Source organism: Dermacentor silvarum, chromosome 7 (assembly GCF_013339745.2).
Source record: "Dermacentor silvarum isolate Dsil-2018 chromosome 7, BIME_Dsil_1.4, whole genome shotgun sequence".
In the NCBI taxonomy this organism is placed as follows: Eukaryota; Metazoa; Arthropoda; class Arachnida; order Ixodida; family Ixodidae; genus Dermacentor; species Dermacentor silvarum.
In genome coordinates this window covers 126,467,169-126,493,932 of record NC_051160.1, presented here as the reverse complement: position 1 = coordinate 126,493,932, position 26,764 = coordinate 126,467,169, and the positions used below count along the sequence as shown (strand labels likewise).

Here is a 26,764-nt window from a genome sequence, read left to right as displayed (position 1 = left end):
GTCTTTTTATTTCGCGATATATTGGCTGGCGCGGACAGTCTGTCTCGTTCGGCCCGTTGCAAAGAGAGTGAAGTTTGGCGTGACGGCCTCGCTAACCTGGAGATCGCAACGCGCAGCGCGTTGGTGACGCGTGGCCACGATTCACAGCAGCCGCTTCCCACAGACCTCCCAGAAAGACGCGGGATACTCTGGCGCCATCTCGTAGCCATCGTCGCCACACTACGCTTTTGTTAAGCTTTCGCCGTACTCTCCTTCTCCTTCGCTTTCCGCCTCGTGGTTCCGCCTGCACCCTCTCCTTCCGCTTTTCCTCCTCGAGTCTTTCAACCCCCGCTGCGCTGCGCGTTCGCTTTCATCCTTCGAGGAGCTTATACGTTTGGTTACGAGTGACAACGCCGACGCTCGACGCAGGAACGGGCGACTAAGAGCTCCGCTCTAACAAAAAACTACTCCACCTCCCGCTAAAGCGAACCATATGTGGATGCGAAGCAGCGGGGAAACGGTTAGGTTGAACGGGAGATGGTTTCGCGGCAGCGGCCCGAGCGCTCATCGCGGCGCTGCACAGGAAAGAGAATGAGGCGCGCGCTCTCCGTCATTTTCGTACCGTGGAACTACTGTGGCGTCCCCAGCGGAGCATGCAGCTGTCGCACCACCTGTCGTGCGCACCGCTCGGGATTCCTAGAGGAGAGAAAGGGGGGGGGAGCTGGCGTAGCAAAAGAAGTAATGCTAGTGATGGCGTTTCGGATCAGTTGCTACGATATATCTGCAAAATAAACGCATAATTGGTCAAGTTAACACTTGCAATCGTTATGATAGTGCAATGTTAGGTGATTAGTAGCGACGGGTAGACAAGCATAAGCTACCTAAATAAGTAAGCAAAAGCGAAGTAGCAGCCGAGTCACAGAATGCTTACGCATTAGTAGAAAGGTCTCGTAATTTCTGCACCATTTTCTTTCTTGGTCGGTGTTCCTCTTGTAGATGTTTGTGTGTTCTGCATGATGGACAGTCAGACTTGACACTGCCTTTCAAGTAAGTCACGTCGGAAATCGACACGTTGCTCATGAAACGCTTGCTTGTTTTTAGAGATGTTGCAGTGACTGCGTTGATAAGTTTTTGGGCATACAATATTTTTTGCCGGCGTGTCAGTAAAATCCACTGTTGCTTTAGATAAAGGAACACAATTGAGTGTTCACGCTTCACTAATATTTGCGCAGTTGCTTAGTAGTGGAGCTATAAATCCGCGCGAAGTCTCTGGTGTATAAGAATGATTCCGGAGCCTTGGGGTAACGCACAATGTTCTTTGTTGTACTGCTCCCTATGGTGGCCACATATTTACTGGTGTGCAAAAGCGCAAATGCAATTTGAATTAGGCTCACTGACGGTCACTATCTATAGTGAACGCGTCCAAAAGGCGTCCAGTAAGCGCTACTTTAGCACATGTCTGCAATCGTCCCGTGTAATCAGCGAAAGGAAAATTAAAGAAATGAAGGTAAACAAAATTTTGCTGTGAAAGAGACTGCGACGCGTTCCCTTGGTAGGTCAAAGAATGATGTACCCGTTCACTAATCATGCATGCATAAATGAGTAAGTATATGAAAACAACAAAGAGACGCCATGGCGAAAGTAGTCGCCAACTGTTAAAACATTATGGGGTTTTACGTGCCAAAAGCACGATTTGGTTATGATGCACGCCGTAGTGAGGGACTTCGGAGTAATTTTCATGACCGGGGGTTCTTTACCATGCACCCAATGTACGGTAAATTTCACTCCCATCGAAAGGCGGCCGCCGACGTCGGCATGCGATCCCACGCCCTCGAGCTTAGTAGTAGCAAAGTGTTACTATACAGAGATAGGATTCATGTACTAATAATATTAGTATACATATATTAGCGCGTCATATCAAGGTGTTATACTAAATAAAAAGTGTTCACATGCAGCAAGATTTACTAGCCACTTCAGGCATCCACTATTAGCGCTGCATTTACTAATGCGAGTGCTCCTGGCTGCTGCAGTACTTCTGTAAACTTCTTGGAGAATACTAACCGTGTATGGGTGTTCGAATCCTTTGCAGTGTCGTGAAGGTGGTCAATTTCCACGTAACACCTGGAAGCGCTCCGGACCTGCTTAATTTCACTGTCGAAGGAGGTGAGTTCAACATTTGGGACGACATTGTTCAGCAAGTTGAGTGGAAGGTATTTTGAAAGGCAGGCGAGCAAACACACACTCAAATGGGATGAACATAGTCGGAGTTGGTGGTGCCCTTTCGGTTCCTGAGTCCATGTTTGCACGCCTGGCTTCAGTAACATGCGCGCAAAAAAAACTTTTGCTCGAGCCTCTCAATTGGGAGCATTTGTATCTGCAACGATTGAAGTATGATACATAAGTTATGAGAACGACAAATGAGCATCACAGGAGAATCCAAAAGATAATAGGCTTGTCAGGGAAATGTTTATCTTGTTTGAGAACTCTGAGGTATCGAGCAATTACACAAGTTGAATTCAATAGAATTCTAGGTAGAACTAAAGAATGGAGCAGGGATAAGTGAACAAGCATAAAGCATAACAGCTTCAATGCATAAAAGGACGTTTTGTTAAGAAAGGAACTGGAACGCCACTGCAATTCTCCACCTAGTTCGGGAATTAATATCTCGAAACTGGTGTCATCCTGAGTATTCGTTCCAAGTGGATTCGCCTTGCGAACTACACGGCTACAATTTGTATATTGCAATATGGGCCATAAGGTAATTAGTTAAAACTTAATTAGTGAATTGTTCTTGATTATGTATTTATTTGTGCAAGTAATATTCACCTCTTCGAGTAGACCAACTCATGAACTAGAGTTGTGCTATCTGCCACAGGCTACCTTTAAACATTTTAAAGTGTTCATTGTAATAAACGTTTAGCGTTTATTACATGAACATTGATACTGGAACAATATCGGCGAACAACTTCCTCTTGAGATAAGGGACAGTGACGGATCAATTAACGGTGCCTGTCATTGACATCTAAGAGGCAATGAGTCTTCTTACATGAAATTTTCTGGCCGTTGATCGACACAAGTCATGTCATCATGGGTTCTCGCGTAAAAATTATAATTTTTTGAAGAAATACACAGAGGTTTTTTATGCGGAGGTAACAGAACACTCTGTATCCGGTTGAACCGGATATAGAGGATCCTTCTATAACTAGCGATGAAGTTAGAATGGCCTTGAAAGACATGACATGGGGAAAAGCTGCTGCAGAAGATGGAATAACAGTAGATTTAATCAAAGGTGGAGGAGATATCATGGTTCAAAAGCTTGCGGCCCTTTATACGAAATGCCTCACAACTTCAAGTGTACCAGAGATCTGAAGGAACGCCAACATCATACTAATCCATGCGATGGGAGACGTTAAAGAATTAAAGAATTATAGACCCATTAGCTTGCTTTCAGTATTGTATAAGATAGTCACCAAGATAATTTCCAATAGAATCAGGGCAACACATTGACTTCAACCAACCAAGAGAACAGGCTGGCTTCAGGAAGGGATATTCTACGATGGATCACATCCATGTCATCAATCAGGTAATCGAGAAATCTGCGGAGTACAATCAACCGCTCTATGTGGCTTTCATGGATTATGAAAAGGCATTTGATTCAGTAGAGATACCAGCAGTCATAGAGGCATTGCGTTATCAAGGAGTACAGGCGGCATACGTGAATATCTTAGCAAATATCTACAATGATTCCACACCTACCAAACGAAAAGTAGAAAGTTGCCTATGAAGGAAGGGGTCGGGGAAGGAGACACAATCTCTTCAATGCTATTCACTGCATGCTTAGAAGAAGTATTCAAGCTCTTAGACTGGGAAGGCTTAGGAGTGAGGATCAACGGCGAATATCTCAGCAACCTTCGGTTTGCAGATGACATTGTCCTATTCAGCAACAATAGTGACGAATTACAGCAAATGATTGAGGACCTTAATCGAGAAAGTGTAAGAATTGGGTTGAAGATGAATATGCAGAAGACACAGATAATGTTCAATAGCCTGGCAAGGGAACAAGAATTCAGGATCGCCAGTCAGCCCCTAGAGTCTGTAAAGGAGTACGTTTAAATCGGTCAATTACTCACAGGACACTCTGTTCATGTGAAATAAATTTACAGGAGAATAAAATTGGGTTGGAGTGCATACGGCAGGCATTACCAATCCTGACTGGGAGCTTACCACTGTCGTTGAAAAGCAAAGTGTACAATCATTGCATTCAACCGGTGCTTACATATGGTGCAGAAACTTGGATGTTAACAAAGAAACTCGAGAACAAGTTAAGGACCGCACAAGGAGCGATGGAACGAAAAATCTTAGGAGCAACGTTAAGAGACAGGAAGAGAGCGGTGTGGATCAGAGAAGAAACGGGGATAGCCGATATTTTAGTTGACATTAAGCGGAAGAAATGGAGCTGGGCAGGCCATGTAATGCGAAGGATGGATAACCGGTGGACCATTAGGGTTACAGAATGGATACCAAGACAAGGGAAGCGCAGTCGAGGTCGGCAGAAAACCAGATGGGATGATGAAGTTTGGAAATTTGCAGGCGCAAGTTGGAATACGCTAGCGCAAGACAGGGGTAATTGGAGATCGCAGGGCGAGGCCTTCATTCTGCAGTGGACATAAAATATAGGCTGATGATGATGATGAAGAGAACGCTACAGTAGATGGCCCGATACATCTTCGCGAGCGCCAGACCATGACTCAGCGATAAAGACCAAAGAGAAATATTGTCAGGTTTTACAGAGGCAGCTTTTTAGACTATACGTTTTTTAAGGGCTATAAGCGTTGCGAAGGTAGCGCTTTTGTGGAGGAGTTCCTATTTGAGACGGAGAAATTTTGCCTCGAGTAACGCGAGTTTCAGCAGACTAATTAACAAAATGTGTTAGGTGACTTTTTTTACTAACATTGCAGGGCACTTGTTTTATTGTAAACGCTGAGGCAGTCAAAGTTTATTGCACCCTTACAGTTTAAAAGTTTCGAAAATCAGAGTGCAGTTGAAATAATCAACAAATTCTGACGCTCAATCCAGGCAATGCCAAAAGCGAAAGCGCCGGAAGCGCAGAAAATGCAGCCCCGCTTTCGCATCAGACGGGAGTGCCCGGTAATGAAAAGCGCGAAATTTCAAAATGAACGTCTCGGCCTGTCGCCGCAGTTACTGATATGGAATGTTTTGTGTGGCAAGCTTCTGTCGTGACGTGTCGTAATGCTATTTGCCTCTACATGCCAATACTAAAGCTTCGCACACTTCGTCACGGGGCGTTTCTGTGTGATGCGGCAGCGGAGCGCTATCGTTTAGATATTTCCTCAATCGGGCATGGAAATTCGATTATGAATATTTTAAATTCGGTGCGATTTTCAAAATGTTTAAAAATGGATTTCCATAATAAGTGGCTGCCACGAAATTCGTCGTGGAAACAACTACCCTAACGACCCCACTAAAAAAATTATATAAAAATTTTTCTTATTCAGCCTGCTAAATTGCACGTTATTACCGGCCAAGTGTGTCCGCCTCGCCTAGGAACTCCTTTGCAAAAATTCCACGTTCGTTACGCTCATCGAATTCTTATAAAAGAAGACTTTAGCACTAAAAAAGAAATATGCATTGATAGGATAACTGTATCCTTCAGCAAGGCCAATCACAGGAGGTATAAACAAAACAGGGCTCAATACGCCACCCTGGTGGGTGACATTGTACGGTTATCAACCACCAGTGGGACCATCTACGGTCTACACAGGGAGCCTCCTCGAGAAATATTCGCTTGGACCACTGAAATACTCGGTCTGTAATCTATCAGCCTCGAGTGCATACTGTGAGTGAACCTCAAGGTCCACCGGCTACCATTCTGTCTTGATGAAACAGAGACGGCACATCTTAAGCGCGTACTCCTCTTTTAACGGAACAGCCAAATATTAAAAGAATGGCTCCATGCCCTCGAACGAGCGGTGCTCGTGAGGCGCATAACGATGATGATGAACGATCGTCTGCTAACGTATGAAAGACGAAGTTCGAACACATACAACGTGGCTGTCTGTGGTGTAGAAGTTACATAAACAGGGATAAAGTGCCTTAGAAAGGTTGGCCAAGATTTTGATAGGTGGACCTGTCTTTGTAAAAGCGGTTTTGTCTTCCTCGGCGGCGGCTGGCCAGCGGCGTCTGGCTGTGAAGGAAAATACAGAAAAGAAAATGAGCGCTCTTGTTTGACATTTCTACGTATCGTTGCGGGAAGTACGGGGTTGGACGACCAGGGAAAGAGAGCGGGAGAGGGGGAGGCGGCAGGTGCAAATAAAGTGACAGAGCGGGGCTGGGTGTTGTTGGGGCAGGGAAAAGTTGGGAATCCTTCAGATAACAGGACAGAAGCCGTAGGTGTCCTAGGCGGCGTGTGTTTGTGGTTTTAGGAGAATAGTCTGGTAAGAAGGTCAGCGTGGGAGCGACCGAAGGGAATTGAGTTGAAAGAATGAACCTAGTGGCTTAGTAGCAGTGCGCCGGGAAATATTGAAGGTATTGAGATGGTGACGTGGAGTCTGTGGAAAGAGCGGGGCGTGGTAGGAAGCACTGGAGCACTGCACGGGTTCGGGCTTACCCGAAAGCCCGCGCCCGGCCCGGCCCGAGGGCCGGGCTGGGTAGAGCAGTTTTTTTCACGGGCTCGGGCACGGCATGTGCTTTTTGACCCAGGCCCGGGCCGGGCTCGGGTTTTTTGACGCGGGCCCGGGCCGGGCTCGGGCTTTCTGGTGGTGTGCATGTAACGCACAGCGAGTTACCCTCGCGCGTCTCAACTCTGAAAAACATGTATTTTCCGTCTCGGGTCGGGTTCGGGCCGGGCTCGGGCCGGGCTCGGGCCGGGCTCGGGCCGGGCTCGGGCCTAAGGTAAAGGGGTGGCGGGCCGGGCCAGGCGGGTAACGTAGATTATTTCCGGGCCCGGACCGCGTCTCGCCATAAAAGTTTTGATCGGGCTCGGGCGGGCAGCCAAACGTAAAAACGAGCCCGGGCCTGGCCCAGGCTGAAAAAATCGGCCCGTGCAGTGCTCTAGGAAGCACACGCGGTTGTAAAGAGCGGGATGCTGCTTAAAGGGATGATAACCGCGGTAGGTCGGTGTAGGCGTCTTTACGACGGTATACAGAAGTGACAGGACTCTATGTGGTGAAGGCGATGAAGAAGATTTGATGGCGTTTTGGAATGTCGGACATGTCAGAGGTGTTTCTTGTTAAATAATTATTTTTCGTTACTTGTTTCTTTAAAACAACCCCCGACACATGTGTTGCAGTGAAAAATTATGTACCCGTAGTCTAATGTTCCCTCCGCAGACAAATTCTCCCGTTATATTTCTATTCTCCTCTTCAATTAAAATAAATTCTGTGGTTTTACATGCCAAAATCACGATCCAGATTTCCACACGCCCTAGTTCGGAATTCCGGTATAATTCTGACCAGCCGTGTTTCATCAATGTGCACTCAAAGCACGGTACATATGGGCGTTGCTGCATTTCGCCCCCATCAAAAGCCGGCCGTCGCAGGCTGGGATTCGATCTCCCGCCCACGTGCTTATCAGCGCAACGCCGTAGTCACTAAGTTACCACGATGGGTCATTCTGCTCCCAATTTCCTCATATGTGTTATCTTCTTCCCCGGAGGTGAGCCACGCTTTTTGTGCTCAGAGTGCATGCTCCACTTACGACCAATCACAATATTTTACGTTGGTATGCATAAATGCCTGCCGAAATCGGCAAGTCTCAAAAAGAGTCAGATATTAAGAAATTATGCGTAACGAAACTCTGTGAATCTTTACAGTAGAAGTTTTGATGTTGAAATGAATTTCAAATTAATTCATGCTTAGGGTTAACAGCCCCGAGCAAGTTAGGCTTTTGCAGATTACAAGTCGGGGGCACTTAAAAGGGGTAACAGGAATACGTACATCCAGTTTGGGCTCGGCTTTGAGAAAATCGTGGGAGCAGCTAATGAATTTCAGCGTCTTTCTTAGGTTTGTCACCTTTTCACTGCGATTTTTAAAAAAAGTTCAAACAAGGTAATGCCCTTTTAGTATCGTACAAATTTTCTATCCTGACTGCTTTCTTGGCATCTTTCTAAAGGTCTACAAATTTTGTTTCAATCCTGAACATCGAATTTACCGCCATTTCTGATGCTCTCATTTTCTATTTGATGACTCCCCTTCATCATCGATTTACTCTCCCTGACTAGGAAAATGACCCACCTACTTATTTTGAGCACCTCGCATTGGCACTACTCAGCCTAGAAAATTGCACTTTTGCTATATCTCCCCCCGTTAACTAAACAAACTGTTCTTTGAGTTCCTTTCAGAAGGCGACCAGGTGTACACGGCATATTACGCATATACGAATTATGAGAACTGTCTGGTAGCCGAAATACCGTACAACAACGAAGACCGTAAGTAGCAATTTTCTTATTCATAGCTCTTTTGACGTGTTCTGCTTTCAGCTGTAAGTGAGAGCTAATGTGCGATGGTGATTATTAGAAAAGAAAACCTGCAGCAACAGCGTAAGCAAGGTTCTTATGGTGTACAAGAACGTGGTTACGTGCCACCACTTGGTTAACCGCCGCAGAGTGATGTCTAAGAAGTTTGTGCAGTGTCCAGAGCGACAGTGTTGCAAGATTGAAGAGTGAAAAAAAAATCATTTCAGGAAAATAAAGCAGCTGAAACTTACATGCGGGAATCTACGGGAAGGAAGCTTCAGTGACGCGGTAATGTGAATGCTTCACATGTAATCGCTATGCCTAAGGTTTTTTTTACTTTCATCCTGTGAAACGTGCAATGTCGTGTTCTTTTTATTTTATCCGCCACAAAGATCACAACCTTATTCTCAAACAATTTATCAGTTTATGTACAGCACCGTTCAACAGCTATGTCGAAAAATGCCAACTCCAAATCAGATGGATGCCCAGTGCGTGTGCGCACGAGAGCTTTGAAGCTCGTCGAGAGGACAATGTTGATGGTGGATGCATGCACACAGTAATAGGAGACAAATTTTGGCAACATTTGTGGATTCGGTACATCTTGGCCTACGCACATACTCATTCTGGTGGATTGGCCAAGAACAAGCACACACCTCGTTGCACGTACCGAATAGCTAAGTGACAGAAAATAACGTAAATGAAGAATTCCGGTAAATAAAAAAAACACTATTCCATTAAGAGGTCGGTGTCCGTTAAGTATACCGGATAGCCAACATTTGCGCAGTGTCTGTGAAGGAATTATTTTACGGCCAAGCTGTTAAGGGGTTCCAGGAGATCGCGTCCATGTACAGCGGAACTAGGCAACAAGCTTGTGGGCCCATCTTGGTGATAGTCCAGAAAGTGTCCAAGTGCAATGGCACGTACCCTGTGGACTGCGGGTGATATATATATATATATATATATATATATATATATATATATATATATATACGGGGTGGTGGATATATATCGGTTTCTGTATAAAGTGCCTTAGCACAGGTGTCAAAACGGATGACGGATGGCACATTGTTATACCTCCTTTTTGCAAAAGGGAAAAGGGCACCCTGCCGCACATCTTGGCCGAGTGCACAGAACTCAAGACCCCCCCTCCTCCCCTTCCCGCCAACACCCCCAATCGCCAACCCCTTGAGCGATGGGAGACCTTGTTATCCAGCCCCGCCCTACCGATTCAGCTCGCACTGACGGACAGGGGCCAGGAGCTGCTGGGAACATATGGGTCCCGTAACTAGGGAACCACCCCGTCTGGTACCTGTGGGCACCACCAATATATTTTGGGCCTAATAAATGTTTATTCATCATCATCTCGCTCCGCCGATGCCTTTTTCACAAGTGTGGCGATACTCGGCGGCATTTGTTGTGCCCCTTTGCCTCGTGACGTAGAGATAGCGCTAACGCTGTTGTCAGCAGGGGTGCGATCGCGCAAACAGCTCGCTTTTCCATTCCTTCGCTTGTTTTCTCGTGATCGGTCAGAATTGTGATTGCGTCAGCGGCCGTCAGAGACAGCGGGGTGGTACCGCAGCTTTCCCACTTTGGGACGTAGCAGTCAAACCGAACGTGCGGAAAGCCAGCTGTTTGCGCGATCGCACCCCCGTTGTCCTTTGGACTCGCTATGGGACGGAGGCGTGTCGTTCGCTCGTAGAAAGAACCGCGGGAACTGAAGGATCGCCAACGAGCACAGAATTGCGAATGGGCGCGAAAACGACGCGAAGCCGCCAGCGCCAGCTTCGCTGGACTTCCCTCTTCACAGCGTGGAAAAGCTCTGGAATTTTTTATGGCACGCTGAACAGAGTTGTGCTTACTTGCAATGCTCGGGTGGTACTTGGTCGGTAGGCTGATCATTTTATTGATTTAGTGATTTTACAAATATATCCGCCTACATATCAACCGACGCAGCAGCCGCAGGCACGCCAAATCCGGGAGGATAGGCAAAGAAGGGTTGCATTGAATTGTGGGGTTTTACTTATCAAAACCGCGATTTGATGATGAGGCACGTCATAGTGGGGAACTCCGGAATATTTTGACCACCAGCTTTAACGTGCCCCCATGCACGCCACAGGGGCGTTCTTGCATGTCACCCCCATTGAAATGCGGTCGCCGTGGGCGCGATTTGATCCCGCGACCTCGTGCTTAGAGCGCAACACTGTAGCCTCTAAGCCACCACGTCGGGTGCAAAGAAAGCTTCGTTTTAGATGCTTATAATATGGTCCTGTTGTGTCAGCCACTGCTTTGTAAATGCAAATGTCGTTACAATGTGGTACAGGTGCTACTACATGTTGCTGTCATGCAGACCGCGAGATTTATGCGATTCAAGAGCGTGCCATCATATATTGTAACGGCTATCGTAGCTTTGACGTTGAGTAAAATGGGCTTTGAGAGAAGGATGTATATATTCGTGAAAGTGAACAATATTAGAAAATTTATATTAGAGTTGGTCTGTAAATTCCAGTGCACACTTTTTTTTTTGGGGGGGGGGGGGGAGACGGGCTGTTGGATCATGTGTGCCGCTGAGGAAATACCGCTGGTTTTTGTGGAATTTTGCTGTGGGACGTTTCCGTTTTCTTGGAAAATGTATAGTACACTGTTTCTGTCTATTCCATTTATACCCACGTCCCCCCCCCCTTCTTCCCACCACATTTTTTGTTACAGTCTAAAAGGAAATTTGTTTTCTCACTGGCCAACGTAATGTTGGTCAATGCCAAATCGTTTTTATGCAGCGTTTCTTGAAAGAGGAACACCAAATTTGTATAGACAAAATGGAGATGCGAGGCTTCTACATACTTCTACGAACTGAAAGTGCCTCAGCTTCTAGGTGACAGCTTCGCGCTGTAATTTGCCGAGATTAGCTGTAAACAATTCGCAATAGCACTTTCAGCAAGCTAAAAGAAAAACGTTACATATATTTTATTACCTTTTGGCGTCGTTGTTCTCCGGTACGAACTGCATATTTCGCGCGGCCGCGCGCGCCTTATCTTGAAAACAATCTGGAGGCGGTTCATACCTTTGTGAGCGTGGTGCTCTCGTCGCTCAGTTTGCGTAGAAGCGACCGACAACACGAAGGTCACTTCGTTCGCTGCTGCAACCGCGCTTCCTCCTGCCAGCGTCTTGACAGCGTGTGTCCGCGGTCATCGAGTGTGATGTGCTCTTGTTTGCCTGTGCGCGCTGACATCTTGATTGATAATTTAGTTAGTAAGCGAATATATACAAGTGAATAGGGCCGAATAAAATGCTATCATTACTTCGTATAATTGTCCACTAATTTGCTATCGCAGTTGATGCTTCGCCTTTCGGGCGAAACTGTGGCTCTTCTTTTATCGTGATCATCGTGACGGCTTAGGTTCCTCTTTCACAGTGCTTGAAGAGGCTCTGTATAGAGGTGTTTGATACTAACATTTGTGCAGAAGAGTCAGCTAATTCTCATTCGTATTACATGGCGAGGGCCCAATGCACTGTAAGAAACCTGCCTATTCAGTTAATGAATGCATCCGCTGCATTACGTTGATACTGTTTGACGCATTAAATTTCTGTCATTCCATCGGCTATGTGCTCACGAAGCCTTAGCACCACCAATGCCTGGCGCTTGAGATCGCGGTATCAAACTCAGCAGCAACGGCCGAACTCCGATGCAGGCGGTATGGGAAACTGGTCCTGTACTTGCATTGAGCTGCACGTTAAAGAACCCCTGCTGGTAAAGTGTCATTCGGAGTGCACCATTCCGGCGTGACCCACAATCCTATCGACATTCTAACATGTAAAACGCATGAATTTAGTTTACACTTCACTGAGGCCTAGCTAGAGCGCTCACCAATAGCGTGTTGTCACGGAGGATAACTTTTCTACATCCTTTCTTTCAGTATGTATATTGTGGGTGACAGAAGAAGTGGAGGACAATATACCGCAGGAGTGCCTCACCGAGTATCATGAGACATGTCCCGTTGAATACAGGGCCTACGACAGCGACATCTGCTAGAGCGACCAGGGTGACTGCGTCGAGATAAAGCTAGAAATACATGTGCTGTCTATGTAAGAGCTTTGTACTCCCCCCCCCCCCCCCGCCTACAGACTTTGTAATACCTCCATAATAAACTTCATTCGGTGATTTTGTTTGTGCGTACCGAGCAACCTTGGAGACTAACATGATTTAACATTGTATATGTTTCTATGCAAAAAAATCTTGGAACTTCACTAATTGTTCTGCCGTGGCTCTCATTCACTGAGAAAGTAGAATCTCTCCGAGTTACTCTAGCAAGACTGGACAAACATAATTTGGTATTTATAACAGAGATGCAAGATATCAACACATTTATTGTATTGAATACAATACTAGCTCTAATAATCTTAAGATACTTCGATCCCACAATGACGTGCGTATGATCCACAGCGGCACCGGTGCGCGACGCGAAGTTTTCATCCAGTTTCATATTTCCCAAACACTTTGTTTAGCCTCTTCTCTGGCGCAGTTAACTGGGGCCCAATGCCCAAACTAAAGAAAAAGGAATTCGCAGAAAAATTTCGTCATGCGTTGGAAGTTGTCTTAGTCTTTCAAAGCAATAGAAATGTACACTATACAAGCACATGCTCATGAGATGGTAGGTTTTGGACCACTCTATAAACTCTTAAAGTAAGTCACGGCGCTTACCTGCCAAAAGCGCCATTTGTTATGGCGCACGCGATAGAGCGAAGCTGTGGATAATTTTAAACCCCTAGGGTTCTTTAAACTTTGCCTAAATCTAAGTCCGTGAACTGCTTTGCATTTTTCACCCTTTGAATTGCGGCCGCTGTGGCCGGTACTGAGCCATTATGCTACTGCAGCGAATTTACGGGAAAATCATTCATCTTTACACATGAAATGATTACCAATACCAGATATCAATCTTACGTTCAACATAATTTTTTTCACGATAACGTGTGCTGGATTCATCTGCCTACACTCTTAAAAAATGGTGGGGGCTACTGTGGTCTAACAAGAATAATCGGCATCGGTCTTGCATGCCTTTTATAGCGTCAGCATTCTTTAGCGCGTACCCCAGCCCCGTCACTCGAATAGTGTATTGAAAATGAAATTATTTATGTACCATCCTGCACATTTACAGAAGGGGGGGGGGGGGTAACTGTAAAAAAAAGCTATCCTTGAACAGCTTGACTTGTCTACAATCCCGTGTTTCTGCTGGGAGGTAGCATCACATACCCATGTAACGCAGAACGTTGTGTAAAAGTTGCCTGATTGAAACAAATGTCATGCAACGTTGAACGGCCAACGTTTGAGTTTATTCAACGACATGGTACATGAGAAATGTGCATTTGTGGTTGGGTATGACTGGAAAAAAGCTGCATAGAAGCAGCTTGATGGGTCCCATCACCCCTAAAACAAAACAAAAACAAGCACAGACAACAGAAAAGAACTGCACATGAAAGAACTACCTACCCAAAAAGTTTAAGGACCACGGGATCTCAGAAAACGCTAAATATCCGAGCAGCCTCTAAAACTAGCGAGTAAAACCGTACATCACAATGTTGTTTGCATATACCAATAGAAGCTGGCAACGGGGATACCAGGCTGCGTTTTGAGGACTGCGGAGATATTCAATTTTTTATTTTCCAGATACCTTGGTCCGTAAATGTTTTGGTGTATAGTACATAAAGACGTGTGTTTTCACAAGAAATAGTCAATAAAACATTTACATAACACGAAAACAAGTTGTTCTATAATTGTTAAAATAAACAGATAATCTTATATAACTGTTTTTGATAACGCACTCAAGTTCTCAATTGTTAATTTCCACCAATTTAGTACATTTGGAACACAGAAACTAAGAGTATGAACCGCATAGTTAGTTCGACGACATGGTACATACCAAATCCTGCATGTCGAGTTGGACGAAAGGCTGCATTAGGTTGCAAGGCAGCTAAATTACGTATCTACGTACTGTCAGTGTATTTGGGATTTACAAGGCGAGAACAGCTGCTTTCGTAACAGTAATCACCTCTCAAGATTGCAAACCACTAAAACAATTGAGAGGTGGGTGCATTATAAGAGACACCTTCAATAGACCGTAATGCATTTTTGCAGGATGACTAAAGCATTTAAAGATTTTTAGAACCTGTTGACCAAACTAGATAGCAATAATGCAGATGAGAAGAAAAGGGTCATTGTACACTAAAAGGTTTCAGGCAAAGGTAGTATATCCCTCACACTCTGGAAAGTTTATGGCTGATGTGCTCAGTATGATAATCCCATAGCAAGTATTCGCTAAATGTAACACCGAGCGTTCTTACGGATGGGGAAAGTTCAATTTCATTACTGGTGCGAAATAACTTTTGAGATGGTTTACAAGATTATGATTTCGCTCGGAACACTACAGCTTTCGTCTTAGAGCAATTTATGTGTAGCGAGATTTTAACAGTCCATAGGTATAATTTCTTTAGTACTTCATTAGTAGATAGACAAGGTTGTCAATGCTTTCACTAGAAATAAATAAAGACGTGTCATCCGCATTAATGACAATCTACACAGCTGTCAACTCTTACAATATCATAAATGAAAATATCGAATAAAAGGTGCCCCAGTATGCTTCACTGTGCTACGCCATTCCTAACACATTTAGACAATGACAACGCTGGGTTAATAGATACACGCTGATGCCGATTCGATAAGTAACTTTTTATAAGCCTTTTTAACAGAGAAATATAATTACTTCGGTCGAATGCCTTCGAAAATGCAAGTATATTCCTAGAGTACGTTTTTTTTGCTTTTATGTTCTTTATGATTAATTCATTTTGATCTAGCAAAGCACTTTCTGTTGAAACGCCAGACTGAAAGCCCATACTGTGACGACGTAGTGACGTTGTCCTGATCAAGAACTAAGACAATCCTGTATATAATAATTTTTCAGGCCCCTTGGAAAATATTGGCAGAATTGAAATACAAGCCACCAGTGTGAGCACTGTGTATGTTCCTCTACATTGTCGTAGATGAGCATACAACATACGCACACAAACCAACAGTGTCGTCACCGTCTACATGACGGCTACGAGAGCCCATGAGTAGTGTGGCCAAAGTTTCATTCTAATGTGGGCGGCCGCAGCCGAGCGTGAGCAGGTTATAGTTGGCTCCGACTTCTTGGTTGATGTCAGCTATTCGCCAATACCTGCTGTATTATAAGAATCTGTGAAATGACCAAATGTGGCAGTTGCTGGCACCCCCGTCACGGGTAGGGAGAAGGATTCTGTTGAAAAGAGAGTTTGCAATAAAAAAGGTGACGGTGAACTCCACTTTGAGCACCGCACACCACCAAGGGTTCGAAATTTGGCTGAGATGTTCACAGCAGCGTATGCTATCCATGGAATGTTATGTTTTTCTTTTTCACCAAACTCCAGGGGTGGTTCCGCACCCCCATGAGCTTGTCTAGCCGCGAACACTTAGGCTACAAAAAAGAACATGAATGTATGATTAAAGCTCTGCGGCAAGCCAGCTGTCTGTGAACGGACAAGTTTAAAGAATAATGAAGCAAGAATATTTCACTACTGCATGCAAAGGAATTAACATGCTTTGATGTGCTCGTCTCGCTGAGGCGATGAGACCTGACGGGAGGCACTTTGATGCTGCGTTCCTCATAAAAAATGATTGTGAACCTGTACCAATTGCAGACCTCCATTTCTTGCAGTGTGACTGGAAGAACCTCAGGTTCTGAAGTTGTATCCGCATCAATGCACAGTTTTTCCGAGCCTATGTGGCACCACATGCCGATATTTTCTTTATAGCAAGCTCACGTAAGTCTTACAAACGCGTCTTTGTGCAAAGGGAGAACTTCGGGGCGTGTAATGTTTGCCATCGCATGGCTCCTAAAACCCTGAACGTGTAGAACGTATGCATCGAGCCGCATTATGAACAACCAGCAATGCAAGCGAGGTACCCGCCAATGGCGCATGGTTAGAACAGACGGATTTAACATCACATGCAAACTATGTGCGCCTGTCTGTAGCAGCAGTCCTTTGATGATCAGATGAAACGAACACACAATAATATACCTGTGTTGATACAAATACATGTAAATCACTTTGCCACTCGCGCCGAGTCTGCGGCTGTAGGCTGTACTGTTTCGTCATGCATGAAGTGGTGCATTCTGCTACTGGCAACACTCGCTGTAGCAAAATGGGGCAAAGCAACAAATGTGTATTAAGTCCACAATGCGGCCAAGTTACAGCTTGTTTGTATGATGTTTCCCTTTGTATATACACGAGTCTTTTCGAGTGCAGTTAAGTCAGGCGCTCTCTTTGGGACTAGCTCGATCTGGTCATGAGAGCGCGTCCGGCAGCCATGGACTGAGAACTCCACCCACGCCCAGGGCCCATTGAAGGACCATGCGGTTTTCCTTTGATTTATTAAATGTTTTCGCTCTCTCTCCTGTAGAGAGAACACAGTACAGACTAATAACTTCATCAAACTCTGAAAAACGGGACTGCCATCAATGTTGATACTAAACCAAATCTGCGCATTGCATTAGTCAATAGAACCGCCTTTTGCTATGGTCTATAAGTTGAAAAAGTGACGAACTTGCTGGCAGAAAAAAATGTAATTAAAATTAAATAATGGGGTTTCACGTTCCAAAACAACGAGCTGATTATGAGGCACGCCGTAGTGGGCGACTCCGGAAATTTGGACCACCTGGGGTTCTTTAACGTGCACCTTAATCTAAGTACACAGGTGTTTTCGCATTTCGCCCCCATCGAAATGCTGGCCGCCGTGGCCGGGATTCGATACCGCGACCTCGTGCTCAGCAGCCCAACACCATAGCCACTGAGCAACCACAGAAGGTGTCAGGCTATAGCAGCACAAAAGGTAGTGTGGATGAATCAATTTTAGTAACATGCATCTGACTGCCTCGGCAGACGAACAATTGGTTGTCCTGGTTACATTTCATTGTGTTTTTATGCAGTGAGAACGTATAAAAAGAGTTCTGCCTCTCTTCGCTTTCAGCAGTAGCTGACACTGGCCAGTAACAAGCATGGATTTCTATGTCCGGCGCCAATCTCATTGACGTCATTTGTCATCACTGAACAAATATCCCTAAATTCGGTGACCATCGCTTGCAGTGCAGCTTTTTAAGGCTGCACAAAACATTCAACGGCATTTCACTGAGCAGTCACATCGTCAGCCTCGCGTCTTCGCCTCCATTGGGATCGAGCAATATTAAAACCCACCTTGCTTTCTGTTTTCACAGGAAATAAGCGACACTCTATGGCACTACAATGGAACATCACACGCGAAGAAAGAGCCTCGATGGGCCCTTCTTGGCAGAGCATGCAGTCAGTCTTGCACAAAGCACAGTCTGATTATTCTTAGGCGAGGCACAGAGAAGGTATATTAAACGTCTGGATGGGTGGACCAACGTATCGAAAACACGGTTTTATTCTTTCGGCGATGATGGAACGGTGGCTTGCGGTAAATCATACGACGGACAAGATATACATGTTTACATGCGCGTTGAAGGACGCTTTCTACAACTCACGCAACACGCACTATCCAACGAGACACACTTCAAGCGCGGTATATAATACGCACAATGAACACAAGAAACCAAGCTCGGATGCTGGTAGCTGAAGTTGTCCCCCTTGAGAAGCGACGTGACGTTCTCTCTCGAACACGAAGCCGCTGTGTCTACTCTGTTAGAGGGCAAGAAAAGGCACTTTTGTTTTATAGCGTAAGCTGTTATGAGCTCATTCCTACCGCCGTTTCGGTTGGCAATGGTGAACGCCACCGTCGCCGGTAGTGTTCGTTGTCCGTTGCAACTATCACCGGGAATGATAAAAAAAGTTGTTCCCGCCAGGATCCAACCCGGGCCCACTGCGCGGGAATCAGCAACTCTACCACTGAGCCCAGGCAACGTTTTTTTATTTATTGCCTTTTGACAAACACAAACAAGATTATCAGATACGCATATACCTATTCTAAATACACCAGCCACAACTCGGTCAGTGCATGTGGTTTAAAAAGGTTTCACAGACGCTAATTGTTCTAGTACGGTAGCCACTCTGGGGGTTCACATTGTGCTCTGAACAAGTCCCGTATGTATGTCATACTGTCAACAAAATAGTGTCTTGCTGAGGGAGCCTGTATATGAGCATGCCTAATATCCATTCTCGCCTTGCATACGCTATGCACGCAAAGCAACATTAGCATATCACTCGGCACTTCCCCTGTATCCGCACGTGGAAGAAGCCGGCTTCCAAGAGGGCTTAACAGGAATTCTTTTTTAAGAGTTCTTTGTAGGAGATCTCACAGAAATATGGCATCATGGCAGTCTAGAAAAACATGCTGTATTGTTTCCGGTTTGTTACATATTAAACAGTTTACTGACCAAGGTACAAAAATACCTTTACTTTGTAACCATCGCTTTACAGGGAGAGTGTCGGTTCTTCAAGCAGTTGGGGAACAGATTCTGCTTTGTTCGGGATCAAACTAATGTTTTCTTGAGAACTGTAATCCAAGCACGATTACAGCATTATCTGTTTGATTTTGTTGCATCATCCTTTTCTTTGGAAGCTGGACAGCTTAGTTCTTGTTTGCGTGAAGTGGTTATGTCTGTACGCTTGCTCAAGCAAAATTTTCATATGAATACTTGTCTGATGTTACGAAAAAGTGTTTGTATTGTGATATTCATGATCTGTTCCTACCAATACCTGTCTATCAAACTGTCTACAAGCTAGGCCCTGGGCGCGATGTGTTAAAACGTGTTAAAAAATGCCGGTCAGGCCCTCAGTTAAAACATTCTTTTTTTCAGATACTGAGCCACGCCAACGCTTCCTAGCTTGAAGCGGAAAATACCTTATAAACGTGCCCTAGCGCGCAAGGAAACAAGCAATGTGACATCCGGGCCGCGTAGCGTCGATACGGACGCACTTTGCATTGCATCGGGATATTATTACAACAGGTGGCACACAATGCAGGAGATGCACAGGAAGCGGTATACAAGGTAGAACGTTTGAGGAAGACAAGTAATTTTAAGATGTGTGCAATATATATATATATATATATATATATATATATATATATAATCGCATTTACATGTATATAGTCAATTAGATGTTTACACTGAACCCGGTCAAACTATTATGAAAGAAATGCTCACACGTTTAACAACCACAAAAATACGATTATTTTACTAACGTTTCGGCCGGTGGTCTGGCCTTCATCGGAGTGAATGAGAATACACAGGACGTTCGTTCCCAAGGTGTCGGCAAGTCACGTGGAAAGTACATGTGGCTCCAACCAAAGTGTAAGGGGAAAAATAAAAATAAACAGCAAGAACACACGTTTTTTTTTTTTAGACGAGGCACTAACAGATGGAGAGAGCACCACATGTGTATGGTTGCGATGAGTCCGGAGGTCGACGCGTTGTCCTCACCGTCGAAGAAGCGGGGAAACAATTACGGTGGGGGAAGGGGGAAAAGGGAGGAAAACACATGTGGATGGCTTTGATGAGCCGGCGCTAAGGCAGTGCGTTCCCCAGTCCCGAGGGACCACCATCGTTTAACAAAAGAAGACGACACTCTACAGCAGACACGCCGTGCGAAGCGGGCATGTGACACAATAGCATCTACAGAGTGAAAAAGAGAGAGGATATGCGGACGTGTCAGCACGAAGCATTAGGATTAGTATTATATATATATATATATATATATATATAATATATATATATATATAACCGCAGCGATGGCCTAGCGGTAGAGCATGCGCCTCGTATACGGGAGGTACCGAGTTCAAATCCCGGTGCCGCCGGGAACCCACCGGTTTTTCTTATGGGTAGGGATGTCCCCTGGCCTGGTGCTCGGCTGTCGTGGGGGTCCACATCTCGAAAGAGGGCCCAATAGAGATTTCAGCTGTTGTCTCTGGGCGCCTCTTGTCCAACCACAGATGGCCTTGTAGACGAGCATCCGCCGCGGCTGTGGGAGGCAAGTGCTGCCGCCGGGTACCTACCGGTAAAATAGGTACAAGCGCGCTCCCGGCCTGGTGCTCGGCCATTATGGGACCTGAACGCTTGGAAAGGGGTGTTTTACCTCAACCCGAAGGTGTCCCCACCTCAATAGGTGCTTGGGGCGCCACATGGGAAATGACCGCCATGGGAGCGGCCCAGACACCACTTGTTTTCCGTGCTCACGTTGGTTTCGACGGGAATTCAGGGCGCAGGTATATATATATATATATATATATATATATATATATATATATTGTGTGCCTGCATAATTCAAGCAGGCTAGGTGATTGTTTTCCACCGCTTTATTTCAAATCCCCTTTGAAACGCGGCATATCCGATCTGTGTAGCGTCGTTACGTGCACACTTGATATCTCAGTTGCATATTAATACACCAGGTGGCACGCCATGTTTCACGTGCATACATAGTTGTACAGTGTAGATAGATAAGGTTCGAAGAAGAAAAAGAAGATTAAAGAGATCTATACGAAAATGCAAGAATGAAAAACACGTATAGCATACCTGACTAAATCAAGCAAGCTAGGTGACTCTTTCTCACAGTCCCGTTTCAAAGGAAACGACATTAAATCATCATAACCATCATCATTAGCATCGTATCGTGCCATTTGTCACGCGATGTAAGATGCGCACCGCGTCGCGTCGATACGCGCAAACATTGCATTGGAGTTGCACTAAATTCCACCAGGTGTCCCGACATGTAGCAGTTGCATATAGCAGTTTCATGCTGCTTATAGCTGGACCTGGTTACCTCAAGTAGACTATTTTTGGGGCGGTTCCTGGTCGATAAATTTCATTGCTGCACACATCGCTGTAAGTTCCACAGCCGTCGTCGATGTCAAGTGCGATGTCCGGAATTTTATTACTGTAGATTTTGCTGGGACAAATACTGCAGCTGCTGATTCAGCAGCTTCATTCATTCAAACGTACATGCCGGCATCCATCTAACCACACACAAAACCGTCGAAGTGTATTTGTAGGAGTACAGGTTCTCCTTATTCCACGGAAGCATAATTTGCTTGAGTTTGGTACACTGCAGTGAAGGCACTGGTGCTATAGACGCACAAACGCATAATGAAGAAAAAATCATTCATTATTAAAGTAATATTAAACGCGCAAGCAGCCTAAACCAAAACAAGCTGTTCAGTTGGCGATAACCGAAGAAACTATAGGGACACTCACAGGAACAAATAAAAATTATTGGCCAGATTTCACAAAAGCAAGCAAACATGTCTTGTGTTTATTTATTTATTTATTTATTTATTTATTTATTTATTTATTTATTTATTTATTACATACTGCAGACCCTTGGGTCCAAGCAGGTGGGTAGTTTCAAAAAACAGTCATATTACAAAAAGCGACAATAGAAACTGTTTGAAGATTAATGCAATAACATAGACATAATAAAACACAAAATAGCAACAACGGAATCTGTTTCAAGATTAGTGCAATAAGATATAATACAACTGAATACAAAACAACAACGGAATCTGTTGCTAGATTAGTAAAATAATAGTGCTACAATAAGAGATGTGAAATGGTGCAACAGTGATACTTGGGTGTGGTAGGTGAGACTAAGAAGATGCCTGGATTAATTCGTTCCAATCTAAGACCGTGCGTGGAAAAAAGGAATACGTATAAGTGTCAGTTCTAGCAAAATAAGGTGCTAAAGAGTTGGGTTGATGGTGCATTGTGGATCTGGTTAGTAAGGGTGATAGATACGGTGATGGATCTATCGCAAGTTCGTGGTTAAGAAGCAGAGAGAGAAAGTTGATTCGGAACTGTTTTCGACGTGTTTTAAGAAGGGGAATGTCATTGGCCATCATTATTTCGGATGGAGAGTCAGTTCGTGAGAATTTCTTATAAATAAACCGGACTGCTTTCCTCTGTATTCTTTTAAGACACTTAATGTTTATTTGAGTATACGGGTCCCATACTGCACTGACGTATTGCAATTTGGGTCTGATTAAGGAATAATAGCAAAGTAGTTTAACACTGCTTGGGGTGGTTTGAAGTTTATGTTTTAGGAAACAGAGCTATCGAAAGGCAGATGAACAAAGATTGCTAACATGTATATTCCAGGATAAATTAGTTGCTAATGTAACACCTAAGTATTTGTAACTGTCGACTTTTTTCAATGACGATGGGCCAAGTCTGTAAGTAAAAGACAAAGGTGTTTTTTATGTGTTATAGGGAGGAATACAGGTTTGTCGGTGTTAACAACCATCCCCCAATCTATGCACCACTTCAATATGTTATTCAGATTGTTGTTAAGCTCAATTTGATCATCGGAACAAAAAATTTCTTTGAACAAAACGCAGTCATCTGCAAACAGCCGGATTTGCACACCAGGAGTTATTACATTTACAATATAGTTAATATAAGCCAAGAAGAGCAGGGGGCCCAGGACACTACCCTGTGGAACCCCTGACGTGACTGGGAGACTGCCAGAAAGTTGTCCTCCAATGTCAGTGTGTTGCATCCTGTTAGTCAGGTATGCGGAAATCCAGTTGTGAAAGATTTCAGGGATGCCAAGGATTTTAAGCTTTAAAATTAGTTTATCATGCGGGACCTTATCAAAAGCCTTTACTAAAGTCAAGAAATATTACGTCTATTTGGCCATTGATTTATGGCCATTTGGCATTTATGGCCATTTGGATGGCCATTTGGCATAGTAGCCCATGCATAACTACAATAAAGGAGCATTTTAGGGTTTAGGTGAGGGCGGATCTGTGTGACTGAGCTAAGTCTTTTCAAATAATCCAAATATGTTCTCAAATATATCGGATATAGAAAAGATACCCGAGATCAAGGTTCCGTGTGGCTTGGAAATGTCCATGGGCGGGCATCATATATAGAAGTTTTATGTGGCAATTTATTGTTTCATTTCATATAACCAAGTTGTGCTTTCATGCACTAGGCAGTTAGTCACATTAGACGAATACCCAGCTGACATTACGATTAACCTAAAGGATCATGCCAATTTTTTCTGTATATTAAAAGCTTAATTTCATTCTGCCTGAGCCAACCTCTGGGGCTAATTAACTGAGTATAAAAAAGAAGAAGCTAATGAACAGTCAATAAGAAATGAAAAAGAGTGACACCAGTAACGTTTACTGACAGTAAGATCAAATCAAATGAAAATTTATTCCAACATACAACAGATGTTAGATGTTTGAGAGAAGTATGCACTCATAGGTAAGCTTAAATGGTTGACACCATAATTGATAATAGAAGAAAGACGCCAAGGTGCGATGTATATATATTTCTGACACCCTACTGAAAAAACACGTATTCCCCATAACTCCTATATCCAATAACATCATATGACATATAGGAAAAACAGGTTTTTGTATGGGATCCTATATGTTTCATATCTGATTATTGGATATGGGAGTTATGGGGCATATGGAATTTTTAGTAGCGCAGGTACTCATTGGCAGTTCATCACAATAACAAAGTCCTAAGGTAGGGAAACGCTGTCAAAAACGGCACGAGATTCTATGAGGAGATGAGATCGCGAAATTAGCATACGTCTGTGTGATCGCTTAACGAAAAATCGGTTTAAGGGTAGCTGACCGATGCTACAAAAGTTCAAACTAAGACTGTGGTGATGCCACTTGTTCAGAACAGTCATGATTAAAGTCAAAACGAGTGCAATCTAAGTACTGCATACTGCACCAAATATTAAACAAATTGGTTGGCATTATGCAGGCTTGTCATTTGACTCAGCCGGCTGAGTGAACCTGTTGTGGCTCTTCCGCAGCTGGATTGACCCAGACATTGTGGGTACATTTTGGTTAGCCTAAATATTTTCGAATCTTTTTTCCTCACTTTCAGTCGTATTTTCCGGTGCCGAAACATCGATTTCCAATACCGGGAAGAAAGCGTCAGAACAGATATCGCAGCATAGTTTAAGAGAGAGAGACATAACTATTTATCAAACAGCAGACAGGTTTGCCGGCGTAGCCGTATTCGCCTATACATGCTACTCTGCAAGGAATGAGGGGGCGAGAGAAAAATGCTCTAGGAGCAGGAAGGCAGGATATAGTGAAAAAAGCACGACTTCATATCTTCATTTTGCTTTTGGCTCAAACATCAAATATGTGAGTAGTCTTGACTTCCCTGCTGCCTTTTTATGTGATGTTTTATGCGTTGTGATGGTTTGACCGAGCGCTTGCCTTTGTAATGCTTCGTGCGCTGTTAATCTTACACTAATAATTAAAAGCTTTAAAGTCTTCTCATCGCTGTCAGGCGGTATGAGAGTTAGCATGTAGAATATTTTATTGTAATAGCCAATTTAAACCTATGTCAAACACAATCATCCGCAATAATTACTGTGCTTCACGACGCACACACAGACACAAAAAGGTTGTTCACTGACACCACTGCGGATAGAACTCGTGCCTGTGAGGCAAGCTGCATCTAAGGGGTGGTCATGCTGACTATAGATCCGTCGCTCAACCTGCCCCGCGGACAGTCTGACCACGCATCCGACAGGCTAGACCAGGAAAGGCTAGGTGTAATAAATGTGGACGCCACCGATGCAGTAGCGACAATCGACCGTCCGGCACAGCAGCGCATACCTGTGTTACCAGGGGCAATGAACATACGACTAGCGACAAGGGCACGACTATACGACGGTGAAGACGACGACCGCCCTAGAGTTGGTTCTTTCAGCATTTCACGCTCTCTAATTTCGTGATAAGCGCAATACACCGATATCTCTACGAGCGACAGCCATGACGAAGATAGCGGCAGCGCCACAACTCTGATGGTAACAACCACAAGTAATAATTATATATTTATATATTGTAGTATTTTCACCTCGTACGCTTTCGCCTGCAAAACAGCGGTAGCTGTATCAGCGAGAGTTACGAGAAGCACAGCGACAACCAGGACCTACGACGGTAAAGGTGGCTGCACTATCGAGGCGCAACGACAATAATGACAACTAATTTGGCGACAATGAGACTCAAATTCAACGACAACAGGATTATTTCCTTGTTTTGTATGCCCATATCAGAAACTCCTAAATCTGTACATTTGGGACCCGCGTGGTATGCCACCCGGTTGTATCCTGGCGCCAGGCGTGTGACCAGAGTATGTCGAATTGTGCCAGTATAGCGTAGACGCTGCTGAACAGCCGCAGTAGGCAAGTAACCACCCTTATATAAAGTGTATCAGTCATTTTCCACCGAAGCGCAGTCGAAGATCTCTTTACTCAAAGCTATTGGGCGTATTATTTCCCGATGAAAAAAACTGGTAATCCGACCAATATAGATGAAGGCGATAAAGGCACTTAGTATACAATGAAACTTGCATCTACGGCGACTGCGGTAAATAATACTGATATGCCAGTATTGCAAGAAGTCTTGGACGATATAGCCCTATGCAAATGAACCTTATGAACATATGCTTGCTCTGCCCGCAGAATGTAGTGAAAACAAGTTTAACCTACAGTGACGCAGCCAGCAGCGCAAAACCACCGGCAGCGTGTTTCAGCAACATCTTCGCAGCTCGTTCTAACACCGCCACCCAGATCCAAGAGATTTGCAGTGAAACGCATTATAACGGTGCAATAAAACGCTCGTTGTGATTACGGAGGCGCAGAACAGAAGAAAACGCTCGTTCATAATACTCAAAAGAAACGGTACAGCAATGGCTATTCCATGCACGTACATGCCTTAGTGTGCAACGAAAGAGAACGTGAACGGCAACCGCTGGGTGCTTATTTGTGCAGAAACTGCAAATAGACAGCTTACTGTAGACCTGTGACTGGGAACTTGGCCAGACTTCAAAACATTCTTGTGAAGAAAGTTGCGCAATAATACTCGAATTACCACAGAGCACGTGGCTTGACTGGCGGCTGCGAATGCTGAATCTGCCACAATACCCTTTCCCCTTCCTTTTTCATTTATACCGTCGCTGACTACCAGTCTAGAAACGTTAACCGCAGGCCGACGCTTTAGTCAGTGGTGAAATTATTTTCTTCTCGTCACCACTTTCCCTTCCTCCTGAGCATTCATTTACTGCACATCAGTAGGCGCCCGCTAAGTTTCAACATGGAGATTCTGGTGTGAAATAACTGAAAAGATAAGAGTTTGACAAGACACATAAGTATTTCTCCTACGAACTAGCTATGACAGTGAAAGAGCTTGTATAACTGGAGTCTCTTCACCGTGGTGCATTTTCTCATAGAAGTGATATAACCAACTCTTCGAGGAAAAGCTCCCTATAGCGCCCATGCATTAAAAATAGGAAC

At 44.5% G+C, this 26,764-nt stretch overlaps 1 protein-coding gene across 1 annotated transcript in view; it reads left to right on the top strand.

Annotated features, from left to right (window-relative positions):
• LOC119459157 (uncharacterized) overlaps positions 1-12,552 on the top strand; it is a 31,681-nt gene extending 19,129 nt beyond the window's left edge. Inside the window, exons 4-6 of the mRNA XM_037720985.2 lie at positions 2,069-2,142; positions 8,339-8,425; positions 12,364-12,552. Of these exons, the coding sequence (XP_037576913.1) occupies positions 2,069-2,142; positions 8,339-8,425; positions 12,364-12,479 (277 nt within the window). The 3' untranslated portion in view covers positions 12,480-12,552. The remainder of the gene's footprint in view (positions 1-2,068; positions 2,143-8,338; positions 8,426-12,363) is intronic.
• The last annotated feature ends 14,212 nt before the right edge of the window (positions 12,553-26,764 follow it).